The sequence below is a fragment of the Puntigrus tetrazona genome, chromosome 3, assembly GCF_018831695.1.
Source record: "Puntigrus tetrazona isolate hp1 chromosome 3, ASM1883169v1, whole genome shotgun sequence".
Classification (NCBI taxonomy): domain Eukaryota; kingdom Metazoa; phylum Chordata; class Actinopteri; order Cypriniformes; family Cyprinidae; genus Puntigrus; species Puntigrus tetrazona.
Genome location: NC_056701.1, coordinates 12676824 through 12699029, shown reverse-complemented (window position 1 = coordinate 12699029; position 22206 = coordinate 12676824). Strand labels below are relative to the sequence as shown.

Sequence of the window (22206 nt, the reverse complement as noted above, 5' to 3'; positions counted from 1 at the left end):
TTTTGAATTCGGAAACATTAAATTGATCTCTTCAAATAGTAAAAGCAATCATAAATGCTAAAGGAAGGCCACATCTCATCTCACAACTCATCTTTCTTAGAAAACTGGACTTATAATCATAATATAAGGATTTAAATCACATTAGTGACTTTAAAATCACATTGAAGACATTTTTGGCATTCTCTCAAGAAGTGAAAAGAAATTGAATAAACCTGGGATGTCTTGTAAGAGGCTGCCCCTTAAAAGGTTTTTACAATCTGTAAAGTATTGCATTGCATGATTACTCTCTTGCACATGAACCTCTAGATTAATAATTAATTGCCAAACTTATTGACTGACTGACTTAATTCCTCATTTTATGAAGTCACTTGCAGTGTGTGGTTTAATATTTCAGTATGTCTGATAGGTTGTTTTAATTATGTCCATTCATTCTTCCAGCTGAATAAAGGATCAGTGTGTGCCCTGTGGTAATTGAATCCCACTGGTTCAATGACTATTGATTATTAACAGTTACTATGTTTTTGGTTGCAGAAATATTTCAAAATCTTTGCCTTGGTTATTTTTTAGCAGTTAAACACACTTTAATTTTCTCAGTGATTTATATGAAGGTGGTATATACATGTGTTTTCATAGATGATGAATAGTAGTATGAATAGAAGAGTGTAATGCAACATGGGCCTGATCTGCATTTTATACTGTTTTGTTCTTATATGATCCACAACTATACATCCACGTGAAAGTTGAAGACAGTTTTATAGACAAAAGCTGGCCTGTACAATCTTTGTGGTAACTGCAATGTTTCAAGTGGATGTAGCAGTTTTGGCAGATACCATTGAACTTGCTAAGCTTTTTCTCATATAGTCTCCTAACTCATCCATTTGATATAGTGTTAAGTAAACAAACTCGATCTGTGCGTGTCACAGATGATTCCTTTTCTTTTATAAGCTGTCATTCTTTTATCAACTATTTCTTCCTCTCATGAAATTTGAATATGTAACCTGCCTTTACATAATACATGCATTTTGTGTTTCTCACTGGATAGGTTAATTATTATTTCTTTCTTCCTTCATTTTCCAAATCTCAAGGTGTCATTTTGGCTGGTGGTACCAATTATCTGCTTTGTGGGTTAAATACACACAAAATAATGGCACTAAATAGTTTTACAAGCTCTGGAGTTGTTAAAAAATGTGTCATCTTACTGATACTTTAAAAACTTTCTTCAAAAACAGAAAGTTTGGGTGGTACATAATCAAAGTGTTTGTCCCTTTTTTATTAAAAAATAACCTATTGGCTCTAATATACTGGGGGAGGGACATTCCCATTCTATGAAACATTTGATTGGACATTAAAATCTGTTCAAAACAGAATGAGAATACATTTTTTCCTAGAAGAGGTAGACCCTAAATTTGAAGTGTTTTGAGTCAGTATGATTTTAAGGGTTTTTATTTTATTTTTATTTTTATTTTTTTGAAAGAGTCTCTTATATATGTTTGGCTAAAGACAAAAAGTAAAAACATTAATTTTGTGAATTTAGTTTTCTACAGTTCTAAATGACAAAGCTGCATTTTCAGCATCATTACTCTGTGTTACATTATCCTTCAGAAATCATTTTAATATGATGATTTGGACATCAAGATTTGCAACATTTCTTATTATCAATGTTGTATTTTTGTGGAAACCATGATTTCTTTCAGGATTGTTTTAATAAATAGAAGGTTCAAAAGAATTTCAAAATAATTTTTCAAAGTAAATGATAAATATCTTCACCGTTAATTTTATCGGGGCCCTGCTGAATGAAAGTATAAAAAGATCTTACTGACCCCAAACATTTGAAAGCTCTGCAAAAAGTATTTGCTAAAAATGAATTTTGACTAGGTGTACACTAACATACAAATGAGCTCATAGCTAGCAATCTACTGTCTACTGAATGACACCAAGATTTATCACCACTCTTTAGCAGCTAGTTGGTTACAAAAACTCTTCATTTACTGGGACAAAGTAAATGAATTCCCAGCATGGTACCATCGGCAGATTTCAGCCAGTTCAACTCACAGGAAACCCATTTACCCATAATGCTCCTGGAATGCCTCCTGACTGACCGCTGCTGGATTCCCTCCCCATTCGCACATGGGATGCTCTGCATCCCATATCTTTTCCCAACCCCATTTTCCCATCAGCTTGCCTGATACCAGCTGTAGGCCATGTTGTATCTTACACAGAATCGAACGCCATTAATGTTTCAGCGTCTGGAGCCGCCGTCTCCAAGCCAGGATGTGGGACAGGGACTCACTGGCCTTCCTGAAACACAGCAGCACCCTGCAAATCATCTGTGAGTAGCACCCTCTCCATTTTCTCCTCAGTCTCTCTCCCAGTGTTAAGAATAATAGTTTCATTTACAATAAGGAAATTGCTAATGTAAATGTAAGCAAAGGGATTTTTTTAGTATTTTGTCAATTAGATTAATGCATATATTGTAACAATAATCAAATAACCCAATCATGGGTAAGAATTAACCTTTTTTGTGAAAAGTAAAATGTATTCGAATTAATAAATATGATATTATGAAGTACGGAATGAAAATAATAAAATTAAATGTTATAAAACATACAAAAAATTAAAGCAGACCAATTTTTATCCTCCTCTTATTTAAAAGCCAAGAACTGTGATTAAAACTACAAAAAAAAAAAAAATGCATTGGGGAAAAATATTCAATTATTTTCTATAATTTACAAAATACACAAACTGATTGATTGATTGCTTTATGAATAAATAACCTCACTTTTTATTCTATATACAACAAAACAAATGTTACCAAAGATCGTACCACTGTATACTATTTTCTTTGTTCTTGACTCGTGGAAGTGACTAATGAGAAAGATCGTCTAAACCACAACGAGTGACAAGCCAGAGCCTTAAGCCCTACACAGAGTGTGGAGAGATTATAATCTGACTAAATACGGGTGTGTTGTCAGGCCTGTTGATGAAAGGATCCCAGAGAGCCAATCATGGGTGACGGCGCGAGCCCAAGAGATGTCTCAGAAAGCAGGAAGCTGGAGTCCTGAAGGCCAACACCCAGACAACCCCGCAGATAACCGCAGACAATCTCAGGTACACAGAGCCAACCCTGTCTCATTTACAGGGTATTTATGTAAATAAATAAAGAATTAAGTTCATGAAAATGACATTTGGGTAGTGCATAACTGAGCTCTTAACCTCAAACATTACCAGATTCGTATGATAGTGCAACATTAAATGCAAGTAAAATTATTTCCACACACTACTGTATGAGAAAGCAATATTTTTGTGATGTGAGAGCCACTGTTTCATCAGTTATGAATTCTCCAGCAGCATTTAACTCCCTCACAGCATGATAATATATGTTATTAGAGTTCAGAACGTTCATGTAGTGTCAAACCATTGGACGTCTCAGTGGATCAATAATGTTTTCTCTGCCTTTATAAAACAGCAACTCAGACATTCACAGTCTTTTGTGGAGGGTGTCCATTGGAGCGGTTTGTTTTCATAACCCTGAATGGCTGGTCTGTCTATGCCTCATCCATGTGCATCTCATTGGCAGACAGCAACAGAGGCCCTTCTCTGTTGCTGAGTAAAAACTGAATTTGGTGGACTATCTTCCACTTTCTTAAATGTCCCCTCAGTCTGTGTGTCTTTCTGTTACTGTTTTTATATTCTTTTATTACTCTCACATGTCTGCTTTGTATGGTGAAGCTCATGTCATTGAATATATGCATCCATATTCGACTGTCTGGGAAGAGTGTTGAAACCCTTCCGCAGTCCTAAGTGCCATTGTACTGTCAGGAGGTGAGACACTCCTGCCCAGCTCAACTATTCTTTACATTTATGACAGGCACAGCAGCTATTTTTTCTAAAGCTCATCAATGAGGAAGGCAGCGTAAAAAGCAGGTAACAAAAGAAAAGTTGTAAAACACAGTTCCAAAGTTGATTATAAAATGCCTTCTTTTTTTTTTAGAAGATAAAAATCAGAAACAGTAAGATAGTATTGTTCAGTGAGAACAGATTTTTCGATTGCAAGAGCTTCGGCATAGCTCACCCCTCAAAAAATTTAAAATCATGCCATTATTTAATCACCCTCATGTCAATCAAGGCTCATATGACTTTCTTTTTTCTATGACAGTAATGAGGACTGGGTTGTTGATTTTCGAAATGACCAAAAGAGAAATAACAAACTTTTTTTTTGAAGGCATAGGGTAGTTAGGTGACAAAGATTCAAGTAACTATTTTCTGGGAAATCTTACCGTCTATACTCATACAAAAAACAATGTCTGATTTATGTTTGAATCATTTATTTGAGTCAGATCTTATGAATGAAGTTGATAGAGTTTACAAAACCAGTCTGTTTGAATGAGATCAATTCACTCATGGACTCACTGATCCAGTCACATCATTTAAGACTTCTTTGTAAAAGAGACTTATAAAAACTTATGTTTATTTTTTTTCCTGTTGTCATATGGCATCAGAACATTTTGAATTATAGTGCACAGATCCTCAGTCCCCAGAAGCTTCAGTCCCTATTTATTGTATTGGCACAGAAAAGGAGTAACCATCAAACTATTTAAATTCCTTCATTTGTGTTCAACTGAAGAAAGTCATACTGTTTAGAAGAATGTGAGGGTGAGCAAATGATGTTTAAAACTTTAGTGATTAGTGTGCTTAGAAGTGAATAATTGAGTCAAGATTTGTGTGCGTATGTATTTGAAGCTGGTTTACAGAATATCCTGTTTGTGATCTCAGAGAGAGAGAGAGAGTAGGTTGTAATACCATCATCTCCCGATCTTCTCTGAATGTATTGCGTATGCGTGTACTTTTTTGCAAACCCAACAGCAGTGGCATTTAGAACAGAGGCTGGGGCAGGACTGTCCTGCTACTCTTGCATCTCCCCACAGGGTGAAGGGAGAGATGAAGGTGGAGATGTCCTCCTTCCATCCACTGTGCTTAGGCCTGTCTCTCAGGCCCTTGGCATTCGCTCTTGCCTGCTGTCCCTGGGCAGTCATGCATGGTCTCCCTCTGTTTCTGCAGACAGTAGAGATGAGAGAGATGGGGCGGGACGGGTACTCGGACACTGAGCACTATCTGCCGATGGAAGGCCATGGCAGGGCTGCTTCCATGCCTCGACTCCCAGCAGACAACCAAGTGAGCGCCTCATCCTGTCATTCCTTCGTGTTTTCCCCCTTCCTTTTCTTCAGACCCCCTTTTCACATCTGTCCTTCCTTTCTCGACCCTCCAACCCACTTTCCATTGCTCCCTTTGCATTAAACAAATGTGCCCATTGACCAGATAAAGCAAAGAAAACCCATTATAGCATCTGCAACGGATTGATGTCCTGTATGAGCAAGCGTGACACTTAAGTTGCTAAGTCATAACAATTCTAGATGGCTAAATGGTGCAGTATGCAACGAGCCTTATACAAGTCAAGTATACAAGTCAAGTATACAACAGTGCAGCCTGTTGAGTTGGAATGTGTAAGATGCTTTAACACATGAATTAAAATGTTTTATTAGGGACATATGTTGCATATTTTGGAACATGTAGTATATTAAAGAAGATTTTACTTTCTAGGGATTATGCTTTTTAATGTTACACGTAAGAGAGAAAGAAAGATGTTGGGCCCAGAACAGATCCTTGAGGCACTCCACAAGAAACAAAGCTTGATCGTTCAGTATTAAATAGTTTTGTCAGCATAATTACCATAAATATGCATTTTAAGTATTTGTAATTATCAGAATGTGTGTTTGAATATATGTGATGTATTCAAGAATACATTTTTGCATTCAAACACTATATTATTATAATTGTCTAGATATAATGATATCTAGCATATTACAACATGCCCCCATTACTTATGATGCATATTTGATGGTCTAGGTGGTCTACAGGGTATAATTTAAGTGTTTTTTTTTTCTTTTTATGTTTCTCATCACTGACCCTGAAGTAGCCTCCTTCTCATTCATACAGACCCTAATATAAACCCTAATAAACACACTTCCCTGCTACACATTAAACAAAAAGCAGGATGTCACACAAAAAGGCATCTGAAGGCTTTGTATTCATATAACACAATACTCACATGGCATACTGCATTCACTGGGATTCTAAAATCTATAACAAGTGCACACTTGGCTATCCCATGATGCTGCGGGAGCTGAAGAGCTGACAGATTAGAAGAGCAGGGTTGGGTTTGCTTCCTTTTTTCTGAATAAACTCTTCTCGTGCTGTCTCCTTGAATTTCTATGAATATGTATTTCCTTCTCTCCTTCTCTTTAGCTTTATTTTTCTTTCAATTTTTATTTTATTTTGTTTTGCTAACTCTGACTTTCTCCCTCAGTAAAGAAGTTCAACAGTGTTTTTTACATTGTCTGTACTACTAAAATTAAGTTCTGTCTTGACAGCCTAGTATTACTTTATGTGCTTCCCTTCTATTTTTTTTGTTACTATATTTTGGCCAATTTTGAATTTTCATTTAAGGTCATAAAGCTCAGTGAAATTTGAGGTGAAGCAAGCAGTGACTTGGGAGTTGGTACTGAGATTTGTGTGAGCATGTGTTTGTGTGCGTGTTAATGTCTCCCAAGTTTATGTAATTACAGTACCATTTAAAGGTTTGAGGGCAGTGAAATTTTTATGAATGTTTTTTTAATTGTTTATTTAACAAGAATGCAGTAAATTGATCAAAAGTGACCTCAAAGACATTCCTGTCACAAAAAACATTTCTTTGTCAAATGAACACTGTTTAATCTAACTTTTGATTAATCAAAAAACATTTTTGGCAGCAAAAACTTTGAACATTGATAATAATTGTTCACAAACAATAACTGTGATAATAAAGAAGCAAATCAGCATATTAGAATATTTTCTGAAGGATGTGACGTAATGGAGTAATGAGTGCTAAAAAAAAAAAAAATTATAAAACAGAAAACAATAACATTTTAATAATGTTTAACAGTAGTACTAATGTCACTGTTTTGGTCAAATAAATGCAGCCTTGGTGAGTATTTGTGATTTCTTTAAAAAAAACATTAAAAAATCTTACCGACCCCAAACTTTTGAACGGTAGTGTATGTGTTGTATTTACACAACACTCAACATGTACTAGCGTGAGAGTGATTTACATAAATTTCTGAAACAAGTACAAGAGAGTTTTGTTGTGGTCTCATGCTTATACGTACTGTATGTGTGCGCAGTGTTGTAGTAGTATACCTCTCTATGGCCACTGTGTCTCGTGATCACTGTTCTTCACCGAATCATTCTGTGTGGTGCTCTGTGACGTGTCTCTTAACACTGCCTCTGGTCCTCAGTGTGTGTGCTGCTGTGGTAAGTGTCTTTTTTTGTCTCCACTGCTTCTGTGTCTAACCAGGTTCTCTGTGTCTCTCTTCTCTCTCTTTATTTATATCTCTCCCTCCTTATTTCCTCCCCTCTTTCACTCTGTGTTTTTGTCCACCCCATCCTCGTTTACTCCTGCACGAAACCCCATTTCCAACTTTTTCTTCTTTTGAGTGCATTCTCTCTTTCTCTCTCCTTTTCTCTCATGCCTGGGGTCACCCACTGTTAATGTGCTTTTGTCTTGTGTAAATGCGGCCCTGTGTGCTTTCTTTGTGTGTATTTGTGTGGACATATTTGTGGTGTCTTGAAATGGCTGTTCAGCAGCCACGGAGGAAAGGACGGCACCGGGGAGATAATCTCACTGTATGTGCAACCTCTCTCGTTCATTATTACCTTCTTTCTATTATCACTCTCTGTCTGACTTCTTTCTTTCTGTCCCCCTGAAAATCACATAATTCATGCCTGAAAATATCAGGGAAGAAAGTACTAGAAAAATCTTTAAATATGGGTTTTATTGGTATTTTGACAATGTTCTCTTTTTTTCCCTAAATTTCAACCATAATACAATAAAAAATGAAAGTAAAATCAACCAAATTAAAAGCAATTAAGGAAAAGGAAAGCTCATTTAATATTTCTGTTTATTGCTATAATGGAAATCAAATTAAATATTAATGTTATTTTTACTAAAACATTTTAATATACTATGGGACTTTTTTTAGACTTTTTTTAGTTTTGAAGCTAGTCATTGTGCCAGTGAAAACGCTCTATCTAACAGAATTTTCTTGTTACTCAAGTCAGCTTTTGCATACTGAGGGATTATTATCTGTACAGCACAGACATTGTTTTTCAAACAGATTTGTGTGCAGATCAAAACACATATAAAAGTCCTTGTCTGCCTCCTACTATGTATATGCTGTCTGTGTGCTTTGCAACACTCATTGTGTTCTGTGTTCGTGTGCATGTTATATGTTTTTGTGTGCATATGTTTCCATAGTCCATAGTGCGCAGTTTTCTGTGCTGGTGTGTGTGTGTGTGTGTGTGTGTGTGTGTGTGTGTGTGTGTGACTGTGTGACTGTGTTTTTGAGCAGAGACGTGCAGAGATATTTTGGTGTTCAGTGGGTTGAAGGGAGAAAGGAGAATGTGTCTTTCTAAGGTTTCTTTTTATTATTATTATCATTTGTTGTTTTATTCTTTTTTATTTTAAGCGAACTTTGAAAGTGTTATTGACACCTACATCTATAGCTGTTGAATGCAATATGTTATGAAGAAGAAAACTACTTATCCAGCAAATAAATAAATAAAAGTACATGTAATATATTAATATTAATTAAAAAATGTACATATATAATTATACTACAATGGAAGTGGGTGAGAAAATAGCTTATTCCCATGTCTTTTTTCCAGACGAGCCGATAACTAAAAAGCCTCAGTTAGCTGTATGCAATGCTGCATCCATGCCTCTAGGTGTCAGTGTTGATAGTGTTTGATAGCCAAAACAGTCAATTTCACGCTTTTATGAAGAACAGGTTCTAATGAGATTATTCAAGATCCGACGAGTGCAGAGGGTCCAGGGCTTGAGCCACTGCAAAACAACCCCCGCTCTGCACGTCCCTCTTCCTGGACCATGCCACACACATCCTCTCTGAAAGCCTGGACAGGCCTCTCTCTGCTCGCTCTGTGGTGTGCATGACTGTGAGTGATGAAGAGAGAGGCCTGCTGAAGAATCGTGCTTCCCTCAAATGTGTATTCATGGATGAGTTTTTTTTTTTTCTTTTTTTAGATTCAGTCCCGGATGCATGCAAGGCACGACCTATTGCAGCTATCTTTGAGTTTCACTCTCTCTTTTTTTTGCTTTTTAACTTACATATTTTTTTCCATCTTTCTCTTCTACTCTGATTCTGCATGGTGAATTTCTTTAGCTATTTGCTGGTATCGACTGAGTGTGTCCATCAGGTCATTTACACAATCAAACCACACCAACTCCCAGACCTACAGAACTAAACACAAGTTTTAAGTCATCATAAACCCCATTTACACCTGGTGTTAACATAAGATTGGGTACAAACTGTCAGAAGCACTGTATACAGATGAAGGGTGCTCGTCTTGTTTTCCAATTAATTATCTAAGCATCTCTAAAACAAGTCCTTGAGTAGCAAAAGTATCTAATAACAAGACTCGTTTTAGAGAAATGTGAATATATATTTTAGATTATAGGTTGAGTTTGGGGATTATTTGATAAAAAACAATGTTGTTAAAATAGTAGTATTTGTGAAATATATATGTGTGTGTGTGGCAAAGCTGAATTTTCAGCATTCAGTGTCACATGATCAAAAATCATGCCAATGTGCTGAAAAAATTTAGAAAAATCTTACTGACCCCAAACATTTGAACAGTAATGCCTATATGTATATATAGTCAAAAACAAGAGACCTTTCCCTCAAGTAGGATCATGGGTGATCTCAGCTGAGCACTCACTCAAGACAGATGTTAATACCAGGTGTAAACAGAGCCGTACATTCATACGACCATCTGCCTGCCGTTACGAGATACTATGGAAATGAAGTTCCCTTCTCAAATCTTCCAAACCCATTAATTTCCAATAAACAAAATCCTCTCTCTTCCTTCGCTCTCTTTTCTTTTCTATCCCTTTCCTCTTTCTCTCTGTCTCTCTTGTGCCGGCTTTCTCAGCAGACCATCACAGATAACAGCCCAATGAAGCGTTCAGCTTCGTCTTTGGGCCACGGGCGTCAAGGCCGCTCAATGCGGGGTGAGGACTACGTCATGGACAGGGTTATCCCAGAAGAGGGTCACAGACATGGGCATCGCCACCGAGACCGCAGTCACCGCGCATCGGAGCGCTCTCTGAGCCGCTACACTGATGCTGACACAGGTCAGACACAAACATTTTGTCATTTAGGCTTTTTATGAGAGAAGGAGAGCTAACAGTGTTGCCCTTTTTCCTCTCTCTGGCTGTGGCCTAGCAGGTCTTGGCACTGACCTCAGTACCACCACACAGTCAGGAGACCTGCCATCCAAGGAGAGGGACCGGGGCCGGGCCAAAGACCGCAAGCACCACCATCATCACCATCACCATCACGGTTCACTAGATAAGGAGCACTACGGACACGAGAGAGAACGAGGGGACTACGGCCACAGAGGGTCTAGAGAGAGAGACCGCCGCTGGTCCCGCTCACCGAGTGAGGGCAGAGAGTGCCTGACTCACAGACAGGTGGGCGATTCATTCAAAACATGTACTCGCTACACACATAGAGACACATTATAGTTCTACAGCACTGAAAAAAAAAAAATCCTTTATCGGTAATTTTGCCTTCAGTGTTATCCTAGTGAAAAGACAAAAAGTATATTTAAAGTACATTTATTTTGTGCTAAGTATACTACAAATGAATTTATACATTAATGCGCTTAATAAAAAATACCTTGCAACTGTAATTTTGTTATACTAATCCAGAATACTTGAAAACTGCTAAATTGGAAAAACTGCTAAAACTAATTTTTGTGCTGGAGGCCAGACTAAAAATATACTAAAGTACATTTGATTGTGCTAAAGTGATACTTTGGGATCACATAATCCTTATATTGATATAAAAACCCATTTTAGCTTAATATTTAGAAATGTGCATTTTGCAATAAAGAAATACTCCAAATAAAGTTTAATTATAATTTAATATCAGTAAGTATGTGATAATATGTTAATAGATTTGAAGTATGAAATAAATGTTTTTTGAAATAGATTATGGATTAGGGTTTGTTTGTTTTTTTACACTAGGGGTAAAATGAGTTAAACATCCATTAAAAAAAATACTTGAGAACCAGGTTATTTAAAGGATACATATTATGCCTCTTTTTACAATATGTAATACAAGTCTCTGGTGTCTCTAGAATGTGTCTGTGAAGTTTCAGCATAAAATGCCCCAAAGATCATTTATTAAATCATTTTGAATGTGCCTATTTTGAGTGGAAGCAGAAAAGGGCTGAGCAGCTAGTCCCCGCCCCCTTTCCAGAATAGATCTGTGCCATTACATCTCGTACCTGCTAAAAACATCTCATTCACACAATATTACAGTTACATAAACAGCTAATTTTGTCTGTGGCGGTTAACAGCTGGGAAATAAATTGCACATTTATATAAGATGTGTGTGGCAGTAGCAATATAATTTAAAGTAAATAAATCAATAAATCCACTGCTCTCTTGTCTCCTCTGAGGCTCTCTTAGCATGTTTTGCTCAAACTTTCTCTATGGCATTTGAACTGGTACACCATTTTCGCTTGCAAAAATCAAAATGACGGCGTCTTGTGTAGAAACTTACAGAGGTTATTCTCATGTTTGCTTGAAGGGTAGAGGCACCAGGGACCTGAGTTTAGCACTTAAAACCTGGACATTTTAGATTTTCATGATATGTCACCTTTAAAACATTAATTATACAATCATAATCTAATTAGGTTTATTGTTCCTAACTCATGAGAAAACTGTTGTTATTATTTAAGAATAAACATTAGATTAAACATTGTTACAAAAGGCAAGAAAAAAACTGTTTAGCATTTTTTAAACTTTATTAAAAATTAATTAGGAACTGAACTGTACTTCAGTTCTAGATTTTACACATACATTCAATCGTTTGGAGTCAGTATGATTTTTTGTTGTTGTTCTTGCTTCTCTAGTAAATCTTGTTTTAATTATGTTTTTTTGTTTTTTTTTTTACTGAAAATAAGGTTAAAATACTGAAATAAGTAAAATGATTTGTGCTGTGAACCCATCTGTTTCTTGTATTAAAACAGGATGTTTACCTTCAAGGATCAACATTTTATATCTGTCCCAGTCACTTTATGCTACTTATCTATATTGTGACAATATTATTTTAACAACACTGTGATAGTCAAGTCCAGAAATAACGTGACCAGTCTGAATGAATTCTTTTTCCAGTCTCGTTAGTATTGACAACCCCCAGCCTAATTTTATCAAGACCAAAATGAAACAAGTTACTTTCACGGTTGCAACAGAATTCAATTCTTTTTGTTGTTGTTCTTTTCTTCTTGTGTCCTCTCTTTTCCCTGTGATATGTTGCTTTCCGTTTGGTCATTTATTTTATGGCTGTTTGCATCTTGCTGCTTTGCAATGTCTCTCATTCCTGTTTCTCTCTCTCTCTCTCTCTCTCTCTCATGACTGCGCTCTTTCTTCTCTGACTGCGGTGTGTGTGTCATCTCCTACCGTCTCTCTTCTTGTTGTGTGGTTAATTTTGTGGTTCTGTTTTATTTGCCTTGTTCCATTTTCATGTAGGGCAGTAGTTCAGTAAGCGGCAGTCCAGTCCCCTCCACCTCTGGGACCAGCACGCCCCGCCGCGGCCGGCGTCAGCTTCCCCAAACCCCGCTACGCCCCGACCCCACGTCACCTACTCTCCCGTGGTCCGTAAGCCCATTGGCGGCACCCCCTCCGGGCCAGCAGAACCGACTCCCCACCCCGACCTCTCGTCGGTTCAGCCCGCCCGGCCCCGAGCCCCCGCTTCCCCCTCCCCACCACGGCTCTCCTCGCTCGGCCCGTCACGCGCACTGGGGCCCTGGCCCCACGGAGAGCGTGGAGGGCGACGGTTTCTACGACGACCAAGACTACGAGTTCAATCACCACGAGCCTCCGTCCTACGAGCAGAGCCCGGTGCAGGGCAACCCTCACCCACATTCCCCCAGGACTTCCCGCCACAGCACCCCCCCTCAGGGCCAGTCACATCCGAGGCGCATGCCAAACGGCTACCGCTCGTCCTCGCCCTCGCCCCACCACCACACCCCAGCCCACCCGGGAACTCATAAGCCTCCTCATCCCAGAGGGCCCAGGAAGGGCCTCCACGAACCCTACAGTGAGACTGATGAGGACGACTGGTGCTAGCCTCTGGGACGGGGAGGGCTGAGTCCTGAAGCGATACTTTGTCCGGGGAAACACTAGGCAGTGCGCTGAATGTCCACAGGGGAAATCAAGGCATGATTCCTTTCTTTCTATTTCTCATTTCTTTTCCGATTCCTCTGCTGCCGAGTGTTTCCCTCAAAGCGACGGACCGCTGGCAGTGAATACGAAGACTTACGAATACGAAATCCTGTTCTTAGCCTTTTTTCTGAAGAATTCAAATATGTTTTGATAAGGAGGAGGAATGTCTGAACTTTTTTTTCCCCAAGGACATTTCACGCAGTCCCTCCGGAAAAGAGAGGCTATAAACTCTTTAGCACTCGATTGCAAACAAACAAACAAACAAACAAACAAACAAAAAAAGGAGGTGGATCACTTTTTATTTCGCTGAACTTGACTGGAGATTCGTTTATTGCAAAAATCAGTCCAGATGCTGGGAAATATCGATGAGTTTTATCATCCGTGTTTACTGTTAATAATCATCCCAGTGAGGGGGAGGCGTTCGCCCGTGTGGGTAAGTTGTGGGTGAAGTTGGAGATGGGCGGTGGTGAACTCACCTGAACTAAAACGGGAAAGCCCACCCTGCACTTCAGACCCCCAAACGCAAGAAAGAAGAATCACAAACAAAAAAAAAGAATAATAATAATAATAATAATAGGAGAGAAAAAAATGAAAAGCTCCTCACTCTTTCTTCTTCTACGGCTTCGTCTTCTGCTTCTCATTGGAAACATTGGAGTTTGAATCTTCTGTTGCACTGCCCAGCTTTGTTTGAACTCCCAGAAAATAAATCCCTTGGAAATCCTGCATGATTGAAAAAAAAGAGAAAAAAAAAACGAGTTTAAAAAAAATACATAAAGAAACTTTGGATAAAAAAGGGGGAAGGGGGATCGATTCCTTGGCTCTTTTGTCATGTCCGTGACGTTCTCTCTCTCTCTCTCCCATCAGCACCCTCCCTCTCTCTCACGCCTCTCTGAGATCCCTCTCTCCTGAAGGAGAAAAGGGAAGAAGAAGCCATTGCTAAGGTTCAAACGTGACCAGAGAGATGTTCGCAATGTTTTCTACCAGATTTGGTGCCAAATTTGCGAATCAAAAATAAATGGATAGCACAGTTATTTTGAAGCTTGACATTTTATAACCTTTTTATTTACATTCCTCTATCGATGTATAGATGATTTGCTTACTTGCACAAAAAAACGCAGATATAGTAGCACATAAAATACACAAACATATAAAGGACATAAGCGATTCTTTTCCCTTACACCGCCGTAAACGTGCTCTTCCAGTCTTCCAGGGTAAACGCAGAGACAGCGAGAAGAGGGGGGAAAAAGAGAGAGAGAGAACCTCTCCATCTTTACATATGATTTCACGTCAATAATGACAATGTGTGTATAAAGATGATCGCATAATTGATGATGATGGTGGTGATGAAGATGATAATGATGATGATGATGCTTATAATTTGTTTTTTCTACCTGTTTTTGTATTTGACTCAGCTGCTCTTTGTATCGCCATACTTGTTTTTGTGTGAGTTTTGTGTAGATGGTGTGTGGAGCTCTGTGATAGTGATCCATTATGGGCCAAGACAGAAACCCATCTGACCTTCAGCCGACGTCCTCGGTAGCACGACGACTTCGGATGTTTCCATGGAAACACTTTCTCAGCCATATCATTGAGCGTTAATGACAGTTTGAAGCATGCATCTGATCTCGAGTCTCTGTAACTGTGAACACTTTTTATCAAGACGGAAAAAAAAGAAAGTAGAGGAAGAGCTGACTAGTTATCGACTATATTGCTATAAACGTGTTATATACATCTTTAAAGAGCATTTAGATATTAGCTAGGTAAACAAGGATTGGTTAGGTTGGCATCAAATTCTTTTTTATTTATTTACATTCACTCTTTTAATAATAATATTCATTTTTAAAGATGATTTAATTTATTTGTTTAAATTATTTTTATAATGATCTTTTTAGACTTGTTTTTCTTACTTTTAAACCAGTGGTTCTTAGCCCCCAAAAACGATATATTAAATGATGATTTTATTGAAATTAAATTATTGAAAGTATTAAAATTATTTATTAAAATTATCTATAAATTAAATAATATATTTAAATAGATTTAAGATATTACAGATTGAGAACCACTGCTTTAAACTGACCTAAAAAAAATTCCCAAGACATTTTAATGCGCGGTGAGAAGGTAACTGAGCTCCACTACCTCTACTAGATCAGCAGATGGCGCTGTGATCCACATTGTTCTGCAGCCAGTGGTTCTGGCTCTGTCAGTCTCACCTTTTTCTGTTTCATGTTTATGTCAATGAGCTGTACACTGAGAGTAGTACTATGTGTCTGTCACCGATGGTGCACCGTTCTGTGTTCAGGAAATGTAACACAGCCAATCAAACTGCACAGGAACATGTAACACAGCCAATCAAATTGCATGGGTGAAACAATGACCGGGCCTTTTCTGCCAAAACTTGTCTCTTGTGTCCCACTAATCTTTGTGTCCTTTCGGCCCATACGACCATCGCCATCTCCGTCTTCTTTACGAGGCAGATCCTCTGTGGAATGACTCGGCATACACAGACACGCTGCCGAAAGAGTCCAACTTTGCAGCATGTGCAAATTAGACGATGTATGTAGCATTCACTAACATAATATCACGCACAATCCCGCTCGCGCGAGTCCTGTATGTAGCATAACTGACGAAACTGGTAAGTCCGTGGCTCTCCTTTTGAGACCGTAGGTTTAAACGTGTCCACAGCCGGTGAGTATATTGTCCTTGAGGATGTAAACATCCGACTTTCATGTCTCCCCTTGCTAGTTGAGCGTTATTAGCGTTTGTTGTCATTCTTTCTTTGAGAACTACATTCTTAGGAATGTATTACTGAGATTAATCAGTGCCTTATTCGCCTATATTTAGACCTCACATCGCACCTTTACACGTTCAGCTTCATGAGACGACTTTATATATATATATATATATATATATATATATATATATATATATATAGGAGAGTACCTATATATGCAATACCAACTGGTTTTGAGTTCCAGGAAGCGTCGAGGAAACGATGTGTCTCTGTGAAAGGTGTGTGTATATGTTGTTTGCGATCAGTTCCATGATGTGTTTGACAAAATTCACCAAGCCAACGATTATCAGTCATCCTCATCTGCATGCACGATGTTCTCTCAACGTCTTGCTGTGCGTGTGGCTGTGAGAGAAAAGACGAGATAGGACACTGACATCTCTCATCGTCTGTCGTAACTGATCATCACTAACAACATCAGTTCACGTTTGGCAAAACAAGTGACAGGTAAAAATACAACGCCGATGTGGGAGTCACACTGTAAAAAGAAGAAACTAAAAATAAGCAAGTTTTTGTCAGAAAAAAAAAAAATGTAGAGAAGCATTTACCTCGAGAACTGCATGTGCAACGTGCATGCCACAGCGTTTGATAAAAAGTCAACTGCAGGAATACAAAAAAATACGAAATGTTTTGTAGAAAAACACACAAGTACAGATAAATCTTTTTTCTAAAGTAATATATTCCTTTATGCTCTATTTTTTAAAACAAAAAAAAAAAAACAACGGCATATACCGAGGAGGAAAATCACTTTGATGCAATTTGAAAGTTATTTCTTTTTTTTTTTTTTTAGCTGTTTTTCTGCCAACTAGAAGGAGAGACACTTCAACACTATGTTCAGGGCACGTCAATATGACTACTGTCACACACACAAAAAAAGAAAGAAATAAAAGAGTCAAGAATACAATCCTTGCTGTTTTTGATTCAGACCTGGGGTGTGCGTAAAACTGTGGTTTTTCGTTTTGAAAGCCCTGCTTTCACTACGGTTTAGAGTTTATGGTGTGGGCTTGATTGGGAGCACACAGGGCCTTTAGTCTTGTTCTCCGCTTCAGCCTTATCTGACACGGAGGGATCAGACCACAGGAGCAGTCACAGGACACCTCCAGAGCTTCAGGGGTCAAGTGCCGGCCTTAAATTGAGTGTGTTTGGGAGAAAGTGCTCTGAGCAGGATTGAACACTTTCCATTCACGGTGTCGCAGCTATCAGTTACACACCCACACTGTTGGCAAATATTTAAAAAGAACCAGCACATACAGTTGGCCTCAAAAGTCCCAGATATGTTTTTTTCTCTTTTCCTTCGTTGAACTATACTTCCAGAAATTAAATTGTCATTATTTATTCACCCTTACATGATTAACAAGTAAGGTAAGTGTGGCTTTTTATTTCACAATTTTGGACCAGAAAAAATGCAGCTAGAATATAAAATATTATCTGTTATCTATGATAACTTCAGAGTCCTGCATTTTACAATTCAGATTTAATTGAAATCACAAGTCTACCTTTGTAACACATAACTTGTATACCTTGTAAAATACCTTTTCTGCCCTGAAACATACTTCTATAAAGAAAGTGATGCAACAACACGGAGAGTAAATTACGACAGAATTGATTTTTTTGGTGAACTAACCCTTCAATATGGTCAGATTGTCGCAAGTTAAATATAGCCCATAAGGTCGCTTGATAAATGATTAGCTTGTCTCCTTTGTTTTTACCCTTGCTCTGTCCTTTTTCTGCTCCTGCGTCTTTGTGTAAATGTAGTTCTGCTGATCTTAGTGTTGTAAAGTCGTTTGGTCAGGAGATTGCAGGAGCTAACAGTGCATTCCTGTGAGATTTCAGACAGCGGAGGCTCAGGTTTCAGACTCCACGAGAAAAGGGAGGGGGAGCTCATTCCATTAGCAGGACAATCGATGGGCCACACAGGCATTCAGCAGCTCCCCTCCCCCTTGGCTGTCTGCTGTATGTCGGCCAGATGTGCGGATGTGTGAAGGGTGCTGTCCTTCTTCTATTCTATTAATACCTCCTTCCGCTCACTCGCACATTCCTCTCTCGCGCGCCTGCCCCGCTTCCGGCTTCCTGCTGCCTTACCCCTTCCAACATGGGGCATCATCTGCTGCGTCAACAACAAATATACACACGGCCCAAACGCAGATTTATGTATTTATTACACGTATTTGTTCCGTCTATTTCACGGTGTTTGTCGATTTTGAATTATTTTCTTTGCCTTTTTGGTTTGTCAATATAGCGAATCTGGTTTTGAACGAAATTAAATTAATTTAGTGTAGCCAATCTCTTTTAACCTGACATTAGCCTACATTGTGTGGGTCAAAATTATGGATCTTAATATGCATTTAAAAAATTATATATAGTGTATGTGTTATTATTTTTATTATTATTATTAGTGTGTGTGTTGTCTTTTTGCTTAGATAGATAGATAGAGCGGAAGTAACCATAGCAACAGTATGTTGTTCGAGCGCCGCTAATTATCGGACCTAAACGTGAAAAATAAAACTGCCATCACTTAATATATCCAACCATAAATATTCTGTTTTTATAAAATAAAATTAACGAGTTGCTAATTTGATAATTGTGCTCAAGTCTCAAAAAATACGACCTTCAACCGCCGAAAATTGTATCCCTTTCACTCATTGTGGTTTGGATGGTAGCGTCGTGATGTAACGTTGGTTGAATATACCCTCACAAATTAACATAATATACTAGGTCAACTTAAGCGTAAACTTAAATAGAACAAAAACAATCAATAAGGGCAATAGGCAATAAAAGAAGTGTTTGGGTTTAATTACACTTGCTAACATTACATTAATAACGTGTAAATGGCTTAAACGTTTTACTGCTTCTGTTCTTTTGTTCCCCATATCCTTATCCGGTACTGGGGGTTGAAAAGAAGTGGGAGTGTGAAAAAAAAGAGACGGTAGCGATCATCCGGCCTGATGTGTTCACCGCATCCTGCCTTCCGCGAACACCTCCTGCCCGCGAGCCATCCGCACCTCCGGTCACATGACCACTAACACTTACAGAGCGCGTACAACTACACACAAACCTAGCTAACTCGGTCAGGACATTTTCCGGATAAACCAGTTTGAACAAAATGCGTCACACACACACACACACACAGAAAGTATACGGTTTAGAATATTTTATTGTACAAAAGTGAGGTAGATTTACATCATAGCATCGCGATGTCTCTCTGTTTTTAGTAGCTTATGTCACGTTGAGCTGCTGGAAAATCCCTGGTCGTTACCTGACTGACCGGCTACAATGGTTTGCTTTGAGGTGGTCTGTTACATTTGGACCAGTAAGTAAGTTTCACAACAGCTTAAGGATTTTCCAGCAAAAAGCCCACAAAAAAATCCCAGTCAGCGTAAAGACCGGACAATCCTGACAGCACCTTAGACGAATACAGTCCGAACCACACACACAGAACAACCAGAAACCATTCTCGGTCAATAAATAAATAGTCAATAATGTTCAATGTTGAATATCCGTGGAAGTTCTCCCAGTCACACCTCTTGTAGAAGTAATAGTACCGCGTCACGCCATGAGTCAAGAGAAACACGGTGGTTTGAACGAGCACCATTAGTCACAAATTTCAAACGACCCTCTCTCCGATGAGTAATCAGCTGTCACATTGTTCCACTGTGAGCAATCACTCACAGACTCCTTCTCCACGTCGGCCAAGTGCCCTGAATGCTCCAGGAGGAACTCGGCGGCAGATACGCGCCACGGTTCACTTCCCTCAGTAGTGCGCAAAGTTCACTCTACTGTCCCTGCGTTGTGCCATTGCTCTTATAGTCTTTTTCAAAACGTGACGATAGTTCTTGGCATAGGCACAAGTGACAGCGAGTCCAGCGCCCTGCCGCAGTTAGCGGAGTTACTCTGGGTCGCCTGAAGAATTCCTCTGACCTCCACGAACTCCAGTTTGGCTTTTTTGCACGGCAGAAAGTCGGGGTCAGTGGCTGTTTTGCTCCGTCGCTTTCTAGAGTGACGGTCCGTTCCGGCTGGGTTGCAGTTCTCTTTGTCCACCGCGAGTCCTGCGGGGTCGTGTAGATGCGAATGACCCTCGAGTCCGGACTTCTGCTCGTCCTCGGTAGCCTGCGTCTCAGTCGAGCGCAGAGGTGCAGTCGTGGAGCTCGTTGTGTCCATGGGCTCTTCTGCTTGTGCTGCGCTCTCTGTGACACCGTGCGTGTCAAATTGCCCGTTTTTATCGCTCGTCAGCCGGGCAGAGTGGTAGATATCTCTTGCAGATTTCATGACGAGCGTCAACAGCAGGCTCCGGTGGAGACGGAGTCCACCGCGCTGCGTGCGCGAGCTGTACATTTTACTCAACGCCTGGACCATAATCTGCTTGGCCTCTGCTGTGACATCCATTGTTCTTAGTTGTTAAGTTAACTTTTGAGAATATACAAACACTGTTTAGGTTTTTTTTCCCCTGAGCTCAGTCCACTTTCACAGTCGTTTCATTCACCGAAGTAAACCACAGCGTAAAGACAGCGGGCTTTATATAGTTTTGGTGACGTATGCGGTTGTGATTGACACGCGGGCTCCTCCCATATGACTTGAGGCTCTGTTTGAGGAAATAAGTCAGAACGTGTGTCTTTCTGTTTCTGATGTAATCTGCCAGAGGGGTTTTTGGTGATTAGTTATTAATCATCAATTGGTTAGCACTAGAACATCAATGACCTTTCAAAAAAAAAAAAAAAAAAACTCAAGTAACTCAACGTCAATGTAATAGCGTGATTGTTTTTTGGTACCTTTAATTCATTTAGTAATGTTATTTTTAATAAAAAAAAATCGTATTATAATCTTAACCAAGACAATTGTATTTTAACTATTGCAATTTGTAACTATTCTATTCTATTCTATTCTATCTTAACTCAACACACTGACAGAGTTTTTGTTGTTTTTAGCCTGGGTTGGTAGACACACTGATTCTCGTGGATATTGTTAGCTTCCTAATTCTCTTATGCCCATATAAGGAACATCCGCTAGTTGGTCCGCTCTGTGGAAAACCCATGATGCGTGGGTGCGCTCAGGCTACTTCCTGTTGCCATATTTGCTTCTCGAGATTTCGTCATAGCCAATAACCTCACACGACACGAGCGCGTCAAACTTCCTCTGCCCATTTACGGATTGTATCCAGCTGTTTTCGTGTAAAACGCACAGCACCATTTTATCGAACAGATTCCCAGGTGCTGTTTGAATCTTGTTTTCCCAAAGGAGTTTCTTTTTTCTGAATTCAGTCCACATTCAGGTTAGTGTTTGGTGGAAGGAAGTATAAAATTACAGAGAGAAATGTCGAATGTGAATGGAAGTCTTTTATCCACACAACATTAGAAGCAGTGGATCTATTCAAGGCCATTTTATAAAACAAATAACTAAAGGTCAAAAGGGGCGCTTAAACTGAAGTTTTTGAATTGCAGATAGTGTGAAGAAAGGCTGCATAAGAACACAGTTCTCTGTGGCTAGATCCTAGTAAAACCCAAGGTCTGTGCGATAATAATTCCTGATAGAATAAGGAAAGAGTTTATTGGGTTATTTTGAGGTAAGAGTCTCATTGTAAGAGAAAATCTATATATCCACTCTGCTCCAGTTTAATAGTAAGTGTTGGCTGCAGTAAACCTTTGGATGTCCCGTGCCTTAAAAATTAATTTTATTTGACATTCGATATTTACTTTCCCAAAATGTACCTTAGTTTGAATTATTTCATAACATTGGGTCCAGGAAAGAACTCTATTTTTAGTCAAAGTGTACTCGCTTCAGAAAGAATGCAGTTTGGGTGCATTGTGTTAAACATGCTACTGTATACACTGTGGTTCTCTACTAGGTGGCCTCACCAGATTTCCAAGGGCTACAAGTCTTAAAAGCATTATTTAAAAAAAGAAAAGAAAAAAGAAAAAAAGGGAAAATCAAATATTTTAGGTAGTAATATTAAAACTACTACTACCACCACCACCTACTACTACTTTAAACTACTACTACTACTTATGCTAACTGTGGCTAAAATGGTTTTCTTGCGCTGTATATTGGTCTTGTTTTCCAGTACAGATAGCTCTTA

General features: G+C 38.9%; 2 protein-coding genes across 2 annotated transcripts in view; one reads left to right on the top strand and one right to left on the bottom strand.

The window, feature by feature from the left end:
- The window catches only part of cacna1aa (calcium channel, voltage-dependent, P/Q type, alpha 1A subunit, a), an 81101-nt gene extending 64061 nt beyond the window's left edge, over positions 1–17040 (top strand). The window contains 9 exon segments of the mRNA XM_043228204.1: positions 2220–2329; positions 2973–3108; positions 5059–5172; positions 7678–7719; positions 10048–10246; positions 10341–10585; positions 12653–12740; positions 12743–12791; positions 12793–17040. Coding sequence (XP_043084139.1) covers positions 2220–2329; positions 2973–3108; positions 5059–5172; positions 7678–7719; positions 10048–10246; positions 10341–10585; positions 12653–12740; positions 12743–12791; positions 12793–13252 — 1443 coding nt within the window. The 3' untranslated portion in view covers positions 13253–17040.
- Positions 17041–19272: 2232 nt separating this feature from the next.
- On the bottom strand, positions 19273–20634 carry ier2a (immediate early response 2a). The gene has a single exon (XM_043228192.1). The coding sequence runs from the start codon at positions 20517–20519 to the stop codon at positions 19950–19952; it is 570 nt and encodes a 189-aa protein (XP_043084127.1). The 5' UTR covers positions 20520–20634; the 3' UTR covers positions 19273–19949.
- Positions 20635–22206: the final 1572 nt, after the last annotated feature.

Excerpts from the sequence above, each read along its gene's own strand:
- ier2a (XM_043228192.1), bottom strand. The coding sequence starts at position 20,519 with ATGGATGTCACAGCAGAGGCCAAGCAGATTATGGTCCAGGCGTTGAGT.